The sequence below is a fragment of the Cebidichthys violaceus genome, unplaced genomic scaffold (genome assembly GCF_023349555.1).
Source record: "Cebidichthys violaceus isolate CVI_PGR_0920_01 unplaced genomic scaffold, fCebVio1.0.p SCAF_8, whole genome shotgun sequence".
Lineage (NCBI taxonomy): Eukaryota > Metazoa > Chordata > Actinopteri > Perciformes > Stichaeidae > Cebidichthys > Cebidichthys violaceus.
The window spans coordinates 12,798,397-12,817,769 of NW_027176964.1; the positions used below are offsets into that span (position 1 = coordinate 12,798,397).

The window sequence follows — 19,373 nt, forward strand, 5'->3', positions numbered from 1 at the left end:
AGAGAAACAAGTGGTCCACCTGAGAGATTCTGAGCCTCGTCGTCTCTCTTGTGAGGCAGCCCGAGGTCCACCAGCATGTCCTCAACCTCCCTCTCCGCCTCCTCCTGAGTCCGACCCTTCAGCAGTGAGTAGAACAGGATGTGCTCTTCCACTGTGAGACTGGGACAAAAACAGGGCAGCGATAATAACGTCTTTTTACTGAGGAAGAGTGTAAAATTGTTGTTTTGACAGTTTTTGGACTGTGTGCTTGCTTTGAAAGCTGGGAAAGTCTGGATGGGGAAGTGAACTTTCTGACGTTCCTGGCTTTCAGAAACTGCTGTCAAAGCCAATGTGTGAAGAATGTATTGATTTCAACAAAGTCTGTTCTTCACTTTATTAAAAATGAAGACATTCTGAACTTTCAAAGTTCAATTTCTGTAGCAACCTTTAACTAAGGAAATGCAATTGACGAGTAATTTAAGTTTGTTCTTCAAAGTAAACAGCTCCTTGATTATCTTACTTTTGTCTGCTGTATATAATGGAAACTCTTTATGCATGTAAATGTTGTTATACTGAAATGGTTCCAGTCCTGTCAGTCTGTAATGAAACTCACTGTTTGAAGAGGATGTTGTACTGTGGGCACATCCCCATGGAGGAGCGAATTGTGTCCATGTCAGTCCTAATGTCGCTTCCATTAATGTAGGCTGTGCCAGACGTAGGAGGGAACAGGCCAGTCAGGATGGACCTGGACAGAGCAGAAGCGCACACAACACCAATACTATGACCAGAGGGTTACCAACTTTGTACTAGGACATTCAGGAGATTATTTCCTTGCAAGTATTAAAAATTGTTTAATAGATATGAACCAGCCAACCTCTGAGCCTGCATTAAACTTCCTCTGTTGAACTTGTTTAATTAGCCTATTCTATCAGATTCTATCTGAGTTTACATCTTCTGAGACTGAGCCTGAGTAATTAAAGACATTTGTAACTTGTGACATCTGATTCAGCTTACAGAGTGGTGGTTTTTCCAGCCCCGTTGTGACCCAAAAAGGAAGTGATCTGGCCTTCATAGAAATTGATGTTGAGACAGTTGACAGCTGGACGACAACTTCCATCATACACCTTCATCAGGTCCTGAATCTGCACCCCCATCACCAGGCCCAATGGTTCAGGCTCAAAGAACAACTGACCTGCAATACGAAAAGACTGAGTTAACACTTTTCTTTATATTATTTATATTATATAATGCTTAGCACAATAACCAATAGAAATGAAAAGAGTGTGAAACAAAAACACATACAAAGAAAAAAAGGTTTCAGTCCATAAATTTAAGCTAGAATATCACATGCCTTTAAATATTTCCTTCCCATCCTTTCACTGGCTTAACTGAGGCCTGCGTCAAGTAACAATAGAAAAGTTTGAAGATTGTATCACGTTTGACCATTAACATAGAAACTCCTATTTAAATCCTAATAGCAATCCTCTTCTTTATCATTATGAGAATGGGCACAATCACACCTCTTTATTTGTTTTTCCCTCTAGTATTTCCTAGTCTCCTATCCAGTGTGTGATGTGTTACCCTTTCTGTCCACTCGATGTCCTCAGTGTGTTCCCCACATGCAGTTTGGTGTCATTTTCCAATCTCCAGTCAGTCCTTCTTACACCTACAGCTTGCCTTTAGGCTTCAGCTCTGTATTTGTATCCTCACCTTCCTGACAATCCTCCTGGTTTGGAGTTTCCTCTTGTCGTCTTAGCAGCTCCCTCTCTCTCTCCAGTTGATCCCTCTTACGTTGGTGCTTACAGGCTTTCCTGCTCACTGAACCATTACAGGTGTATGTCTCCGGTGTTCCCCTGCTATCAGTGTCCTTCTCCACATTGTCTGCTTCAGGATTCTCTGGATCTGAAGAAGACAGGTCGCAGAGCCATTTCTCAGTTACGATGTGTCTGGTGAAGTTTTCTTTGGCACATGTGAAAAGTTCCCCTCTCACAGTTGACCACAATGTGTGTGCATGTACGTTTATGTTGCTAGTGATGGTAAAAAAAAGAGTGTTTCTTGCATTTTAATGCCATCAGTATGAACTGTTAACCAGAAGAGATTGTTTAACTTGCAGTTACATGGCTTGTAGGGGAGTTACATAGAAACTTGTAACCTGCTTGTTGTTTTTATTGATTTGCTGACTGCTTTCTATGAGATGTTTATGAAATATGATACATTTGGTTCAAAGCTCTAGAAAACTTGCTCTTTTCTTAATGCGTTAGCTAGGATGACTTGGTTTCAGACTCTGTGCTGGCAAGAGTGCACTCTACTAAAATGTCGTCTACCAAGCTGACTCATTTCCTGCTCCAGAAGTGCTGGAGGAGGCAAGGGAGGAAATCTTTCTCGTGGGCGACTTTACTCATTATGAACCATATATTGACCTTTCCAACACAATCACAAACTTCCAGCTGGAATTAGAAGCTGGGGAGCAATTCTTTTTTGGGCAAAGCTAAGCAACAAACCTCCAGTCGCAGGGCTGCTTCTCACTTGTGAGGCATGTAAGAGATTTTAGAGTCAGTGACACTAACCTTGATCAGCCATTGCTGTGTGTGAGGGTGCAGGCGTTTGCCAGTAGGAGGCCTGGAATGGGAAGTAGAATGGTCGACCAACACCGTACTGTCCTGTGAAAGAGAAATTTGATATAATCCTCAGTGTGATAAACTTGTAGTACCAATAAAGCGGTAAATTAAACGATGCAGTATATTAGCAGTCCAACCTGGGAAGACGTTATCCAGGTACCAGGCCAGGACGGCGTAGAGGACAGCATCAAACACCATCATGAGGATGGAGGTGAGGAAGGAGTAGGTGTCTTTCTCTAACGGGCTGGTCATGATGTTGTCCCACTGCAGTCCCAAACCCTGCTCCTCATACCGCGACAGGTACTCTGTCCCGAAGCCAAATGCCACTGGAGACAACAAGCTCTAGAGAAGCAGAGGGACGTATGAATTACAGAGTATCTACGTAAAGAAATAATACTGCAAATTTAAATGTCTCAATCTTCAAATTGTCAACGTCTGTGATGATAACCTTTGTGACAAATGTACACATATATTCATCAGCCAATGGTGTATATCAGTAATCCTTGCTGCCTGTTTTGTTGCACTTGTAAGAGAAGAGACTTTTGATGCAAGTTTGTTTTATGATAATCTCCCTTAAAAAACATGAAACTGGATTAAATACTCCCTACACTTGCAAATGCTGTTTTTCGGTATTTGTAAAATAAGTCACACAAGGAAATTAGACATACAGCAGCCAACTTTATGTTCTTGGTGATGCGGTCCTGCCAGGCAAAACAGAGGATATGTGGCAGATAGAGGGTGAAGTAGATGATGCCGCTGCAGGCGGCTGCCATGTTGGCCTTGTTGAAGAACACACTCATCAGGAAACACTGCATGATGGTGGTGATGGTGAAAGTCAGCAGGAAAAAGAAGACAATGACGGGGTTGCTGTAATTCAGCACCTTTCCACCCTGAAAGAAAAAAAAAAAGATATACATGTGATTATATTGACAAGATTTTCACTAAAACATCAAAACACACCTGTAAACAAGCACAGAGCCCCTGCAACTATTGGCGGCATGAGTAAAACATCTGTTTCCATTAATAAAGCTTTTAAAAATCATCCACAAGAGGACACCATTGCACACTGCAAAAATATTAAAACCCTCCAAACCAGCAAATAAAACTTGAACCTAGTTTCTCCATCATCCTCCTGCTTTCCCCTGTCCACCCTGTTCTTCTTACCATGATGATGGAGGTGAGCAGCGCCGTGCTTGCAGTCATCATGGCGAAGCTGTCGATGAAACACGTGTACCAAATGACTCCGTTGTCGACCCCCATGGCTTTGAGAGTCTCCTTGAGGCGCAGCTCCTTCTCCAGCACAATGCTCTTCACAGTCATGGACACAGAGTAGATCCAGGCCAGCACCATGAACATGGGGAAGCAGCGGTTCAGTGTGATCATGAAGCTGGAGCAGAAGAGAGGAGCAGAGAGGGAGAGGAAGTAAGGATGTGACCCCAACACTTAAATGAGGAATCTCATTGAACCCATGAGAAATATAACATTGCTAACTTTAATAAACATTCCGTTGTATTTTAAAAAAATTCTGTATGCTGTCATGGACACTTTTTTTGGGGGGGGGTAACGCATCGGCCATGTGAACGATCTTCTGTTACATAAGGTGACCGGTTCACTCACAGGTCATCCACGTAGCACGGATATGGCATCTGCTGGACGTAGACCCCGAGTGGCCAGTCTTGGCCTGTGTGAAGCTTGATGATGCCGTGTTCAATCATGTCCTGCAGGTAGGCAAAGCCTCCCCAGATGTACCTCTGATCCTCCATGGGGTCTGCTCTGGGGCCGGGGTCCCAGTACCTGAGAGGGGAACACAGAGAGTGAATGACAGGTGGCTAGAGGATCTTATTCGTTAAAATGTAGCCACAATATCATTCGTCACACAAACAATTTATTTAAGCATTTTTTTTTTTGAAATAATCACAATAAAACATTTTCATAATACAACATCTTGAAGCCAGTCTCTAGAGCCACACACACACACACACACACACACACACACACACACACACACACACACACACACACACACACACACACACACACACACACCACATGTGCACTGCTTCTACTTAAGCGGATAAGTCCGAGGCAAAGCCCTCTTACAATCTGATTATTCAATTGAATAGAGGCAGGACTCCCACTGGGTCCATTACAGCCTGTTGGTGCACTGTAAACAGCTAAAACATTTTGCTCGCCCCAGGGGCTATTGACATACAGTCTGTTTATGAATGGAAGATCAAAGGGAAAGGAAAATGCATGTGAAAGCCTCACACGGGAGGATGAAAGGACAGGTATCGAGTTAATATGGAACCACCAAGAGACTTTGGAAAACACACTGGGGCCAGCTGGAGAGGCTTCTCTTTTCCTCCTTCGAGGAATGTGACAAATCCATATAAATTGCCTCATTAATGCAGCAGTAACGACGTGGAAAAAAAATGAAGGAACGGTGGGTTGTCAGGGTGATTTGGTAGTCTAAACTTTACTGTTTGGATCCTTCCCCTGTGTGTATGCATACCAGTCAGCTGCAATGAAATGTGTAAGAAAGTACCCATGATTAGCTTTTTTTTTTCTTTGCTAATAAAATGTTTATACCCTACATTTTTGTGCGATAACACCAATGTTTTGGAAACTGCGTCCCTTAAAAGAAGTATCTGTGGTCACAGCACAATTGACTGGATAGGAAAAAAGAAACATTTGCTACACAAATACATAAATATATATATATATATATATATATATATATATATATATATATATATAATATACAGCGTGTGATACGGAGTGGTGGGCAGTCCTCGTAACAAAACATCTGTCCGCACAGCTGTTACTGACCTGTCTTTGATCTTGTTGGTGCGCTCCACTGCGTCAATGTCCATGCGGATCTTGTACTTGACATGCGGCGGTACACTTGTGGTCCAGGGATACATGTCCATGAAGACCACGCCGGCCCAAAACTTGTTCTCCTCCAGCAGGTGCAAGGCCTGATGGGTCATCTGGGACTCATCTGTGTAAGCCACAAACTTATCCAGGTTGATGCACTATAATCAGGGGAGAAGAGAGCGGTGTGGATTTGATGTTGGGAAGATGTTGTATGCTACCGCAGTTGGTAGAATGCCATTTGAACTGCGATGCTCTTCCACATGTTGTTTTGTGTATTAGATTAGGTGCATGTGGCATTTGCTCTATGAGGACGCCACTGACCGGTCACGCTGGCTATTTAACCACAATACTGTTTAAGTCCGGACTAAAATGTGTCGGTACTATTTACAGACGTCAACAAAAGATGGCATTGAATGCTTGCTCAGATTGTAAGTCCTGTTTACTTATTCCACTAAATTATATTTAGCCAAAGTTCTTATATAGTTGCAGGTTTTTTTTGTAGCCGACAATTTATAGTAATAATAATAATAATCGTACCATTACCATTACTTACTAAAATATACAAATATACATATTTTACTCTGGTGTACACTGTTAACTTAGACTTGCTGACACTGCTGTGACTAACAACAGCACTGTCAATTTACCTTGTCCCTAAATGCTCCAATTTCTATTATTTATGTTATGGTTATTTAGGTTTGATATCTGTTACTATTTATTTATTTTAATTTCTCTAGTTATCTGTACTACTACTGTCCTGCTCAAATACATTTTATGTGGTCTAATTAATCAATTAAGCATTGCAAAGAATATACTTAATCTTTACATTTGACACACTATGGTAATGTGCTATAAACTAGAAGAAATACTGAATGAAAGACATGTGTTTTAGAAAAATATGTTCGTAATCCTCAAACTAGGGTATTAGGGTAATGAAAAAAGTATAATTTGGGGTCTCTCAGGTATTATATTGGCACCAGAAAAGTTTAAAAAAATACCCGTGTTGGTAATTTTATGTGTAGTTTTGTGAATTTCCATTCACTCTTAACAGAACCATCTTTCACTGAGTGTCTGGTGACATGGGAAAATCTGAGCTACTACATTCATTCTACAGCGACAGATACAAACACACACACACATACATGCATTAAAGCAAATACATGAACACGTGCATCTAAACACACATGAGCTCCATACACCTACACACTTACACACAAACAATTAGGTTCACTCTCTCACATGCAAACACGCTCTCTCTCCCAATGAAACACGCATAATTGCCATGTGAACTCCCACCCTACACACACACACACACACACACACACACACACACACACACACACACACACACACACACACACACACGGTGCTCTCTAACCCCCCACACCCCTGTGTACGCCGTGTCTAATGTCTCCATTCACATTACTGTACAATACCCTGAGAGCGCTCAAAGAAAGAGGAGAGACCACTTCCCATTCATCTTTAAGGGACCATACATTCACAACACAATAATGTTCACTCAGAGATGGGCCGAGAAGAAAGACCCTCACTGATACACATGTTCCAATGGGATTTCACTGTGAGAAACATACCCCTGATGGAGCGAGAGGACCTAGTGCTAACTGCAGCAGTAGTTATCCTATGGCCCAATGCTGGCTGACAGCTATACCTAATTGGCTAAACTGCCTGGGTTTGTTTGTGGGGCTCTGAAGGGTCTGGATGCTGAACTTGGAGACAAAGGATAGATTGAGATGCCGGCACTGATAGCGCTCTCACCAAAACCGCAACCCCTGCCCCCTTTAAATCAGTCGCGAGAGGAGAGAGGGAAGGCGTGAAGGATGGGTAGAGTGATTTGCCCTCTTTTATTTCGCAGGCGCAGGGGTCTGTTTCAATGCGGGGCCATGCACACTAAACCGCATTGAGCTCATAGGGGGGTGACTCACTGCCACCTACTCCCCACTTTATCACTGGCTCCACAATGAGAGCAAAAGAGGGGGGTGACAGCAGGCTTGTTCTCCCCACCTTTCAGCCTACAGGACGGGAGAGCGGCTCTATAGCAGGGCTAAGTGGCCTGATCTGTTTCAAAGGGGCCTGTCTGCAATCTCCTGGGAGCAGACCTGGAAGACTGATGCACCTGTCTGGAAAGCTGAGAGTTGTTCTTACAAAAACGCTGGACACTTAGTCCTGGGAATGTGCAACATTTGGCAAATAGTGACTGGGGCAAAGAGGAAAAACAGACGGATTGATAAATAGATAGACAGATCAGATTGCAGAGACTATCTTGTGTTTCTTACCTCTCCATACTGGTTGAACATGCGTATGATCTGGTCGGTGATGTTAAAAATATTCCTCCAGTCAAAGTTGGGCATGCCCGCCTCCCTGTATTGCTCTGGACCGTTGTACAGGAAGTTAAGAATGTGTTTGGTGGTAAAGTCAGTGTCCACCAGGCTATTGTCCATGAAGTGCATCACTGTCGGGTTTCTCAACGTGTCCTGCAGCGATTGAGACAGAAATTAAGTTATTGCATGTAATATAGACAAATTACATTTGCAAGAACAAGAGCCATTCAGTTAGCTGAATATATTCAGGAAAAATGCCTTTGGGTTTCAAGTCATTATTATTATTTTTCAACAAAATGAATGCAATTTCAAAATATCAGCCCTGGGTATTGTATGGTCAAACTGAATGCTAATTGTCTGGAGGCTGCTGTTGATAAACTCTGGATGTGGTAAGTGCAACCAACCAGCTGGATGGTTTGCCTGCAGTCTTTAAATAGCACTGCAGCAGAAGAAGATTCTTCCAAGAATTTGTTGCTTGAATTTAACATAAATCCATCTAATTGATCTTTTTCCATGTGTTTAATATTGGTTGCTTCTAACACTGGTTACGTTATAACTGAGGCTTATTCTACTTTGGTGCTCATATGTTCTTTTGAATTGGAGCATCATAGTACATTTTAAATACTTTCAAAGGTATGACTGCATCTGTGTGTATGTGCAGTATTCCTACCCTGATCATGTTCATCTGTAAACTGTTGTCGAAGAAAGTCCAAAGTTGAGGTCCCAACTCCTCCCAGGCTTTAGCCATGTTCTGCAACCTCTCTAACTCCTCGAATGTTGTGTTGGCCTGCAACACACACACACACACACACACACACACACACACACACACACACACACACACACGAGCACAAATGTTCAAGTAATTCTATGTTGATGTAAAGTTCACAGATTCTATAATTGTAGTACATTAGCAGTGAAGGAGCGCAATCAACACATAACTCTGCTGATAACATTGATATCAACTGATTCTATTTATCCTGTTTGACCTGGGAAAATGATAATTTTACTCAAGATACTTCTATTGCATAAAAATAGTGTCAAACAGTTAACAGCAGTGAGATCCATGAAACCTGATCTGAGCTCTAAACTGCAATACTCTTTAAACACCATAAGTAATAAACAAGTAGACAGTCACGTCATTTTTCTTCTCCAGAGCAGGTCGCTAAGTTCTCATTAACAAAACTTGAGATTTGTTTTGTGTCAGGAACACTGAATGAGATGTGACAGACTGAAAAACATTCTGTTTTTGCTTTCATCACTGCACCCTCACATTCAGTTTATTGTTTAATTCTCCCCTCCTCTTCCCTTCCCTCACATTGCAGCAGAACTCCCCCCCAATCCCTCCACCCTCCTCTGCCTCAGTAGTCAGCTCATTCCTAAGAAGGGTGGGGGCTTGGAGTGGACGCATACAAACAGATAGAGTGGTGAAAGAAATGGAGAAGGAGAGAAAAAAGTGAGTGGAGAAGACAGAGAGGTGAGGGGTCGGGCTGGAGGTGGTCTCTCTTACTCTCTTTAATATCTTGTGGACGGCAGGGGAGTTGGGGGTGTACAGGATCTTTCCCATCAGCAGGGGCTTGACTGAATTCCACACGATTTTTGTGACAGGGTTGGACTCCAGGGTCTGCATCAAGGCGTTGCAGGAGGGAGCTAATGGAAGAGTGATTGCAAAAACAGCAAGATTAGAAGAAGATGAAAATAGATTTAGTAAAAGAGATAAAGCATCATATTGAACTTTCTTTTATCCTCCAGACTTTAGTAGCATTCAGATGCTATCAATAAAGTTACAGACAGTCAAGTATGCTAAATTAGTTACCCAGCGCTTATCCAACAGCTTTATGGTGATTTCTAGACTCGTATATGTTGTTTTCATATCTCAGATGGATTGCATTGGAAAGTATCACTTGAATAATAAGAAAAGAAGATCCCACACACTGCTGTGGTTCAGAATTCATTAAAAAAATGTATATATAATATCCCACAAAGAAAGCATTTGTTGATGGTATTGATACATTGATGACATATTTTGTCTGTTTCATGGATAAACTTGGATGGACTACAAGAATTTACAAGACATCTCATTGAAAAAAGCTTGTGTTGACCACAGACCTTATTTCAGGCATCTAACCAAAAGCGTATTAAAAAACGTATTGACTTTGAGACGAGGGATACCCGAAGTGCCAAAATGCTAACTCATTCCTGCACTACTCTATAGAAAAAGGTATACAGGATATTAAATTTGCAAACTCTAGCCCCCATAGGAATGAATGATGAGATACCATTGCATGCCATGCTACTAAAACTCTTATAGACTTTCTTATTGTACGTTCGAGATACAAGCAATGCATATGATTACACAACTCTGAATGACTTATGAAAGCTGTAAGGCCGATGTTTTCAATCATCACAAATGCAATTTCTGGAAATATTATTGTAAATAGATTTAATTATGTATTGTGGTATGTAGCTTGTTTTCATTTCTTTTCTTAAAAATGGATCTTCACGTGGTAGATTGTACACATGCTGCTGTCAATTATTGAGAGAATAATTGTCCCACCTGTGCACACAGAATGGGAGCGTAAAACACTCTTGACAGAGATTCAGAGGGACCGAAACACTAGTATGATCAATAAATTGTGATGCTGAGCGAGAGAAGTGTGCCTGATCTTCTTTTCATACATTGAGACTTTTACGGTTTAACGCCTCTTCACTTACTGGCAGTGTCGTCATAGACATAGTTGTGGTTCTTGGTTACATTGACTCCCAGAAACACCTTGTAGTTGTTGTCCTCATACCAGTTGAAGGACAGGACCCTGGAGCCGCCTCCCTCTGGGTATCCGCAGAAGAGGCTCGACACACTGGACATCAGCTGCGTGAATGAGGCGGGACCCCCGTTTTGAAACAGAGAGGAAACCGCCTTCAGGAGCTCCTGAGAACTCTTCCGTTCCATCAGCTGTAAAAAGTCAGAGATGGATGAGAATCTCTGAGAGATCGATGTTAAATTGATACAGTTTTAAAACCTTCATTAGATCCAGCTATTGTCCAGAACAACAGCAGTGTTTCTGTTCAGGTTTGCCTACTACCTTCATACTTTTCTGTGTGTCACACTGCTGATGTACACAGGGCAGTTTGAATTTTGAGTTTTAAAATATAGGTACAAACTTAACACAGAAAACCAAATTCTAAAAAAGACAGGTGCTACCACACTTTAAAATACAACTCTCAATACTCACTTCCAAAAAAGTATTTGAGCCCAGTCTGATAAACAGTGCACACACCCACACTAGCTAGGTTATTAAGTGCCTTATCTTGCCACCTTAACTTTCTTATTCTTTGACTCATGTCTGGTCATCAACTTTGCCAACCAGGGCAAGACACCATCCTATCTCCAACGGCATATATAAATGTTGAGCATTACTATAAAGCCTAAATAATTAGCTTCAAGCTATTTGACCTCTTGTCAGATAATTATCCACAGGCCAGGGATATTTATGTCCTTCATATCTGTTCGTACTGTGTGAATAGCATAGCATAAACGATCACTAGAAAACAATAGTTTGAAAGATAAGCAAACATGTTGGACGGACGCCTCTCCTCTCACATGGCCTAAATATCCTCCTATTGATTGAACAAAAATAGCTTCATCCAAGTGTATTTCTCCCCGGTACGCATCATTTCCTTTCTAAAGAAATAGCGAAGGGACTGCCAATTATTTAGAGTTTTATGTTTGAGTTGTTTTTGTCCTCATATCTGAGAAATCTTTAGATGATCTCATAAGGGATCTGATTTTAGGTGGAATTGAGTTCTTCCAGTAATATTTGTTCATAAGCCTTCATCTTTATTAGAGTAGCTCTATAATCCCCTTTACAAAAGACGATATCGTAACGTTGATAATCAAAGTGGTTTCAGGGGTCAGTGATTAAAATGACTCACTGCCAACACTCAAAGCATCCTTACATGCACACACACACACACACACACACACACACACACACACACACACACACACACACGCTAAAACACACTCCTGATTTATCCATTTTCCTCCCTTTTCTTATTTATTACCTCACAGACACACACACACACACACACACACACACACACACACACACACACACACACACACACACACACACACACACACACACACACACACACACACACACACACAAAATTGAAAGGAAGGAGAGGTGGGTAATGAGAGCATTTGGCTCGCCTTTCTGTCACCACAGTGATACAAAGGACCCACCTACAGGATGTGTCACCTCAGAGGAATGTCTCTCTCCCTCGAGCCCCCCACCCCCAACCCACCCCTCTCTCTCTCTCTCTCCCACACCCCGCCTAAGGTGATGATGGGTTACACTACCCCCTGGGACATACAGTGAACGTGTAACACATAACACAATCCCAGTCATTCTGTCTCTGTTCTTGTGTCTGTATGTGTGCTCGTCTTAATTAGTATGTAACTATACCAACGGATAGAGGTGAAATTTATAGAGGCACATACTAAGATTAGTGAAAGACTGTATCTATTCTATTACATTTTTTTACAATGTCTATTCAGTTCTAATCTATCCTGTTCTGTAAAAAAATATATAATACATAATATCTATCATATGACTTTGCAATATCTGTTCAATTCTATAAACCTACATTATACTGTATATTCAATTCAATTCTGTTCTATATGTCTATTCAACTCTATTTTATTGATCTACAATATCTATTCTTTTCTATTTATCTATATATATATTCTATTTTTGTATCTACATTATATATTCTATTCATCTGCAATATATATTTGGTTCTATTCAATTCTGTTACTTTATAATATCTATTTTAATTATCTATAACATCTATTGAACTCTATTTATCTATAACATCTATTCTATTTGATTAATCTACAATATTTGTTTTCATTATATTGAATTCCTCTACGGTATCTGCTGTATTCTCTTTTATCATATTCCATTTCTGTTCTATTTGATTCAGATTTGTATTACATATGTATTAAATAAATACAGTGATAAAGATACATGCACAACTATACACGTGTGACACAATCTGTATGTGCTAGCACACATACACACACACACACACACACACACACACACACACACACACACACACACACACACACGCACACACACGCGCGCGCACAAATATGCATAGTTATAAACATGACGCACATACACATGTCCTTACACACATATCATATGAGTGTACAATGACACATCAGCGCTTGTACAGTTCACATGAAGGTTGTTAACACACACACACACACACACACACACACACACACACACACACACACACACACGTACACCCCACATTGTTGAGCCCATCACTCAGCCTCCTCTGTGAGCAATTCTCGAACTGGGAGCAGCGGAAGAGACGAGTTTCCTGCAGGGCTAAAAATATTGGTGCCTCTGATCCTGGAGGAATGAGGAGCAGTAGCCAGGAGTGAAAAGGGATTGATGGTCTTTGGAGCACTTACAACTTGGATCTTCTCCGACGTCGCCTTAAGGACCCGACCCCAGAGGTGCAGGTCAATCCCCTCGGAGCTGCTGTACAAAACCTGAGGCATCTGGGAAAACAAAGTCACAAGATGCATCAGTCAAGTGAACAATATTCATTCAGTGTTTTAAAAATAAATAGAAGAGGTTGAACACAATTTGCTCTTTGTTCTTTTGTACCATAAACATCACCGCTCTGTTTAAGTAATGTCCCATGATCACCTTAGACAGATAAATATTCATATCTTAAAAGAAACCTGTGAAACAGCAACCCTAAAGTCCTGGAAACCAAGTTTCAAGAAACATTTGTTGCAAAGAAGAATCCATTTTTTGCACATTTTCTTTACCTAGACAGTACAACCAGCCACATCACACTATCCATTCTGCCTTCCTTTTTTTGTCACACAATTTAGGTGTTGTCTGTATTGAATGAGGAAATGAACCTGTTTCAAACTTGAACTGTATCAGTTGTTCGATATCGAAACATACTTCCGCTAAAACTCCTTCAATGATTTTATCTTGAGAAACCATTAGCAGTAGGCGTTAGAAAAGGCCTGGTCAGAGCAGAGTGGTGAGGGCTACGGAAACCCCGAATGCAAAGACAAACACGCACATGTGATATCCTTCCTCCTGCATTCCTCGCGCTTGCATTTCAATGAACGAAGGAAGGAGGGCGGCGGTGGTGCGGGGGGGGGAAAGAGAGAAAGCGAGAGAATAGAAAGGGAGCGTGTTGAGAGGTGGATGGGAGAAGGGAGTCATGAGCGTAAGTTGTTTCAAGGCAGAGGTCACTGTGGTAATGGGCTTTAACAGAGGTAATCGAATTAAATGCATAGATCCCCACTAAGATGCTACCTGTAGTATAAACTAATGAGTACTGGACATGTGTGGTATAAGAGTCAAGAAACTTGTATACATTGTCATATTTCTCTCATATTCACAGAAAATGTTACCAATATGTGCACAGTGAATAAAAGATGAAATAACAATAACTCAACAATATTGCTAACTACAGCCTCAGAGTTTAATACTGCATGTATGGTAGTGTTGCCTCATAGCTATTGTGCTGGATTTCATTATATTGTGATGGTGTTTTGTCCACATTTATATATTTTGCATACAAAATGCACCCAATATGTTCTACACAAACGTGCAATTTTCTACCAAAGTTCCAGTTCAAAGTGGGCAGAGTTCCAAAAAGGGGACGTCACATAACTCGCCTGTCTGTTGACAGTTGGTAGGTTGTTTGGTGGTTGTCAAACCATACCTACACAGTCCTAATGAAGCTGTTTTTGAGTTTTTGAAGACCTAACAATGTTTTTTTTTACTTAACATTAGAGGCCATGTTTTCAGGAGCTTCAGGAGTTTCCTTATATCAGTTGTGAAAGTACAGTACTGTTCTAGGGAAGTACTGTTTAATAACTGCAAAAATCATTTAAAATATGTTTCAGCACAAGTTAATTTCCAATTGCAAGTACATTTTTTGCATTCTTTAAATATAATGTATTTGATACGATATTTAATATTATATAGGCTTCAGCCCTCAGTGACCCTAGAGAGGATAAGCAGGTAAAAATAATGAATGAGTGAATGGATATTACAGAAGAAAACAGACGAAAAGGGACACATGAAAAAAGACAAAATGGTTTTGTTAGAGATCAAGTACTACATAAAAAACATTACCAAAAAGAGACGAGAAATAACAAAAAATACAGAGTGAAAATTGATTAAATAACTTTATAGTCATGCTAATAAAATCGTCAAATCAATGTTGATCTTAGTCATTTAGTCTATCCATCCCACATCCATTACATCCATCAAGACTGTGCCTCTTTTATGGAACTCCTGCAAATGCTCAAGTCTACCTCAAAAAAGAGGTAATGTAAGACACTGCATTCCTGTCATGCTCTTACTGATTTAGTCAGGCTCTCTTATGAGCAGATAACCAGGTGCACTCAACAAACACATGTTGGTAATGCATTTATAGAAGAAGCAGCATCACGTCGTACAGAATAACTCACAGACTGTAGGCGGGGTCTAGCTAAGCCCATTAGAAAAACAGGCCAAGAGGGATAATGCCATCAGCTTTCACCTGACTCACCTGACATATATAGAAGAAATTAGAGGGTGTGAAGGGGAAACGAGTTTAACAGAGTACGGTTTGATGATGCATCTCATTTTCATAATGCTACTTTTATTTTCTTTACTGTTCTATAAAGATAAATCTACTTCTGAAAGGGGATATATTTCACAAATACATTAAATAAATAAATAAAAATGTTTTTTTCTTTCATTAGAAGAATGATCTGTGACTTGTGGTGCCACTCAGAGGAAACAAAGAAAAGCTCTGTTGTACTGCCTCCTCTATGTTTCTTGCTTTTCGTAAATATATTTGAAACCATTTGAAACAAATTTAGTCCCAAAATGAAGCCAGTGAATGAATGAACAGGTCTGGCGGAGCCAGCTAGAATCAGCCACAGTCCTGGCACCAGCAGCTCTACAATGAAACAATGAGCTACCAACACATTTGCAGTCACAAGAAATTACACAATGCAGAATGTTTGGTCACGCTGTTATGGAAACAATATCACGGTATCAGTAGCAGTGGGGAGAAGCGGTTCTATGAAGGTGAGTGGGGAATGTAAATTTACCTGGTGACACAGCGTCTAAAAAAATATGAAGGGACTTGTTTCCAAGATATTTCACATTTTTCTTATAGTCAACAAATCCCATTAAAAAGACCAAAACCAACAATGACTTTTCTGCGTATCCAAAGACAGATATATCTTATTGCGCTGTGCCATGGAGCTTGATTGTTGTCCAAAAAATATTTTAAAAACTGAGTGAGCACACACACTGTAGTGTATTCTTACTCAATCCCACATACACCGTCCTGCTGCCAGGAATACTGACTAGTGCACCAAATATGTATCAATTTGATTGAAATGCATCCCTCAGAGGATCTCTGGCCGGAAATAATGACGACTATGTCAACAAGGAAGGTAAAAACAGGGAGGAAAGGATGTGTTTAAGGAACAACATCCACTTTACAGCAGGAAGCAATGAAGATCATCAGAAACACAGGATAATGTAGAAAAATGTGTCAGTTATAATATGATTATATAATTAATGAATGACGTACCACTGTTTCTTTATTAATTTGACTGTGACATATTGACATTAAAAACTATTTTTTCAAAGCACAACTCACCAGTTTGAAGATTTTGAAGAAGTCCAGGTTGGCATAGAGGATGTCCTCTATCTTCTGCAGGCTTTGCTGGCTGAGGGCACACATGGCGTTGCGAACCCCGTGGAGCCCCATGCGACTGGGGAAGATGATGAAGCGCTCCAGCAGAGCCTGGCTGCAGGCTATGTCTTTCAGCTGCAGGTCTGGGATACCAAAGGCAAACTGGGGAACATAAATTAAACATTGATTTACTGTGGGATATGTCTAAAAGAATCCTCATTTATTATTACAAGTACCTTTTATTATTGATTTTAAAACCACAGAAGAATATTTAAGTTATCAATATGGTTTTGATATAAGCCAAGATGACCTAATATCAGTCAAAGCTTCAACTTTTCCCATTCATTCCTCTAAATGGCACCTGTTCTAGTCGTAGTTCTGCATTGACGAGCTGGTAGACTATAGACTCAGAGAGGCCAGCGTTTCGCAAAAGGAAGGCCGTCAGAACCTCGTCATCCTTCAGAATATCATTTATCTTCAGCCCACGGCCTACAAGAAACATCAAAAGCAGATAGTGAAAGGTTAGATCCACTAAAGACCACATTGACCCGACCAGCATTGGACTACACAGAGGAAATGATTCACAGCAAGAAAGATTGGCAGCGATTTTCAGGATGTTTCAGGGAAAGTCCAGTGAGCAAGAGGATGTGGGTTCGTACGCATATCCCTGCCAAAAAATGTTTAGTCAATTTAAATTGAAGTAATATTAAAAACAACCTTTATAATGTGCGCCTTCAGGCCAAGTCGTGACCAATCCTGTGCATATGAGTGACCACCAGAGATCATACAGCGCTATCCTGGATAAGCCTTTGTACAGCGGTCACGTGCTTTTAGTGGTTACCCAAACAATAATACAAATGTATAAAGTTTACGACTACCAGTTCATCCAGATCCCAAATCTGACAACTCAAGTAATGGTGAAAGATTAATGCCAATGTGCGTCATAGAAATGAGACATTTAAAGTCAAAGGGAGGATTTTTGAAACGGATGAGAAAGGTGGTGCTCTGACAAACAGAAGACACGAAACACCAACAGAAAGAGGATGTGCAGAAAACAACAAGATCTAAAGGTTAAGATCAAAGAGCTGCTACTGTTTCCTGAGAGGGTATGGCAAGAGTTTGTAATAACTTTAAATGAAAACCACCTTTTTAAAGGAAAAGTATGTCCACTTTTGGTTTCAAAATCTTGTCCAGAAAGCTACAATCATAGACAGCTCACTTGTGTCCGATTACAGTGTTGAGAGAGAAAAAAAACGACTAACTTTAACTCGCCATTTCACTTGAAAGGGAAGTGCTGCTGTCTGAACCATTTCTCACATTTGCGCTTTACCTGACACCACAGATGGGTTGTTGCGTAATGTCTCCATGAAGTTCGAGAAGGACGACATATCATGCCAAAGACGGCCGAGCTGCTGGACCTCTGTCTCATTGAGCAGAAGCTCCTGGGCATCAACATAGAACCGGGCCAATCTAGAGCAGGCCAAAAAAACCACACTGAATTAGTCTAATTTATTAAGTATTCTGGACTATACACAATGTCATTCTGTATTATCTAATTAGCAAATCAACTGTAATCAGCACTAATCAGCAAAAATGTGAACATAATTAAAATTATCATTAAACATAAACATAAGTAAATGAAAACATTACAGTTTTATGAGGTTTCTGGCACTGTTCAGGTTTACAAGGTTGGAGTGTGCTATGATTAGGCTTACACTGAGTTATTATAGTTGGAGACAACGCCTGGAGACTCTCCTCTGGTTGGAGATCTGAAGCAGGGGTTGTTGACGTTGCAGAAGATGCCCTGGATCCAGGGCAGAATCCCTGCCGAAGGCATGGCCTTGTTGGGGAAATGACCTGAAGAAACAGTTATGTGAACGTGAGGGCCGGCGAAGTGAGTTTAAAAGAGCTGCCTAAGCTAAAGGTGTGTTATTCTCCCCATGAAAGGAAAAGCTCACTCTAGGAGGCCCATTTTTAATTCAGTTTTACAGAATTTCATTAAACAGATTATTAAAATAGCTTGTTATTGAAGAGTTGTTCTTTTTACATTCATGTTGTTGGTACAGTGGATTGGCCTTCCTCAGCCACACCAGACCAATGAATAACAACACTGGCCAGCAGATCTCAACCAGGAAGCGGACCTGGACAGAAACAAGTGGGAGTTACTGTATGTACACAAAGACACATTGGAACAAATCCTACCAGTCTGAAGACTTTATTATAAGGCTGTTGGAAGGTGTTACTGTATTTGTTTTGCATTATGCTGAATAGTGTTTCTAAGGTCACAAACATGATAATACCTTCTGTCTCTTGCGTAGGGTCCAGTTTTTCCACAGTAACAGGCGGATTTGAGAGCCTGTCTTCATTGCTCCGCAGCTTTACCCCTGGAAGGGGTCATCAGACTGTGACAAACCTGCAGATACGCAACTCCATCAGTGGCACTCACAGAGACACTGGACCATCTACGGTAGGTACGATTATTGAGCCAAGCAGTCAGAGAGACCCAGGACTACAGTCATTGGGTCTGGTCTTGAGACCACTTGAATTTTGTGTTTGACCTGACTTTGGCTTAATTTTCTGAAACATTTTAATACGTAATATTTTCCACAGTCGACCAGTTTGTTTTTGTTTAGTTGTTGCTTTTTTTTAAATCTGTCTCCAAAAAAATCTTGTGCTTTTATGATTTTAATGTAATGGCATATCTACATATGTATCTATCAACCCTTTGATCTATAGAAAACTCTTTTCTCAGACACATTTTTCATTGTTGATCTTAAAATGCACTGGCTTTGCTCTGGCT

At 40.7% G+C, this 19,373-nt stretch overlaps 1 protein-coding gene across 1 annotated transcript in view; it reads right to left on the reverse strand.

The window, feature by feature from the left end:
* LOC137892758 (retinal-specific phospholipid-transporting ATPase ABCA4-like) overlaps positions 1–18,939 on the reverse strand; it is a 34,193-nt gene extending 15,254 nt beyond the window's left edge. The window contains exons 1-21 of the mRNA XM_068738121.1: positions 18,874–18,939; positions 18,621–18,714; positions 18,289–18,430; positions 17,904–18,043; positions 16,935–17,062; positions 16,538–16,735; positions 13,311–13,400; positions 10,529–10,766; positions 9,324–9,463; positions 8,484–8,600; positions 7,769–7,966; positions 5,427–5,632; positions 4,215–4,391; positions 3,762–3,984; positions 3,266–3,487; positions 2,735–2,939; positions 2,547–2,639; positions 1,690–1,881; positions 994–1,171; positions 593–724; positions 20–159 (exon numbers count right to left, since the gene is read on the reverse strand). Coding sequence (XP_068594222.1) covers positions 20–159; positions 593–724; positions 994–1,171; positions 1,690–1,881; positions 2,547–2,639; positions 2,735–2,939; positions 3,266–3,487; positions 3,762–3,984; positions 4,215–4,391; positions 5,427–5,632; positions 7,769–7,966; positions 8,484–8,600; positions 9,324–9,463; positions 10,529–10,766; positions 13,311–13,400; positions 16,538–16,735; positions 16,935–17,062; positions 17,904–18,043; positions 18,289–18,430; positions 18,621–18,714; positions 18,874–18,939 — 3,319 coding nt within the window. The remainder of the gene's footprint in view (positions 1–19; positions 160–592; positions 725–993; positions 1,172–1,689; positions 1,882–2,546; positions 2,640–2,734; positions 2,940–3,265; positions 3,488–3,761; positions 3,985–4,214; positions 4,392–5,426; positions 5,633–7,768; positions 7,967–8,483; positions 8,601–9,323; positions 9,464–10,528; positions 10,767–13,310; positions 13,401–16,537; positions 16,736–16,934; positions 17,063–17,903; positions 18,044–18,288; positions 18,431–18,620; positions 18,715–18,873) is intronic.
* Positions 18,940–19,373: the final 434 nt, after the last annotated feature.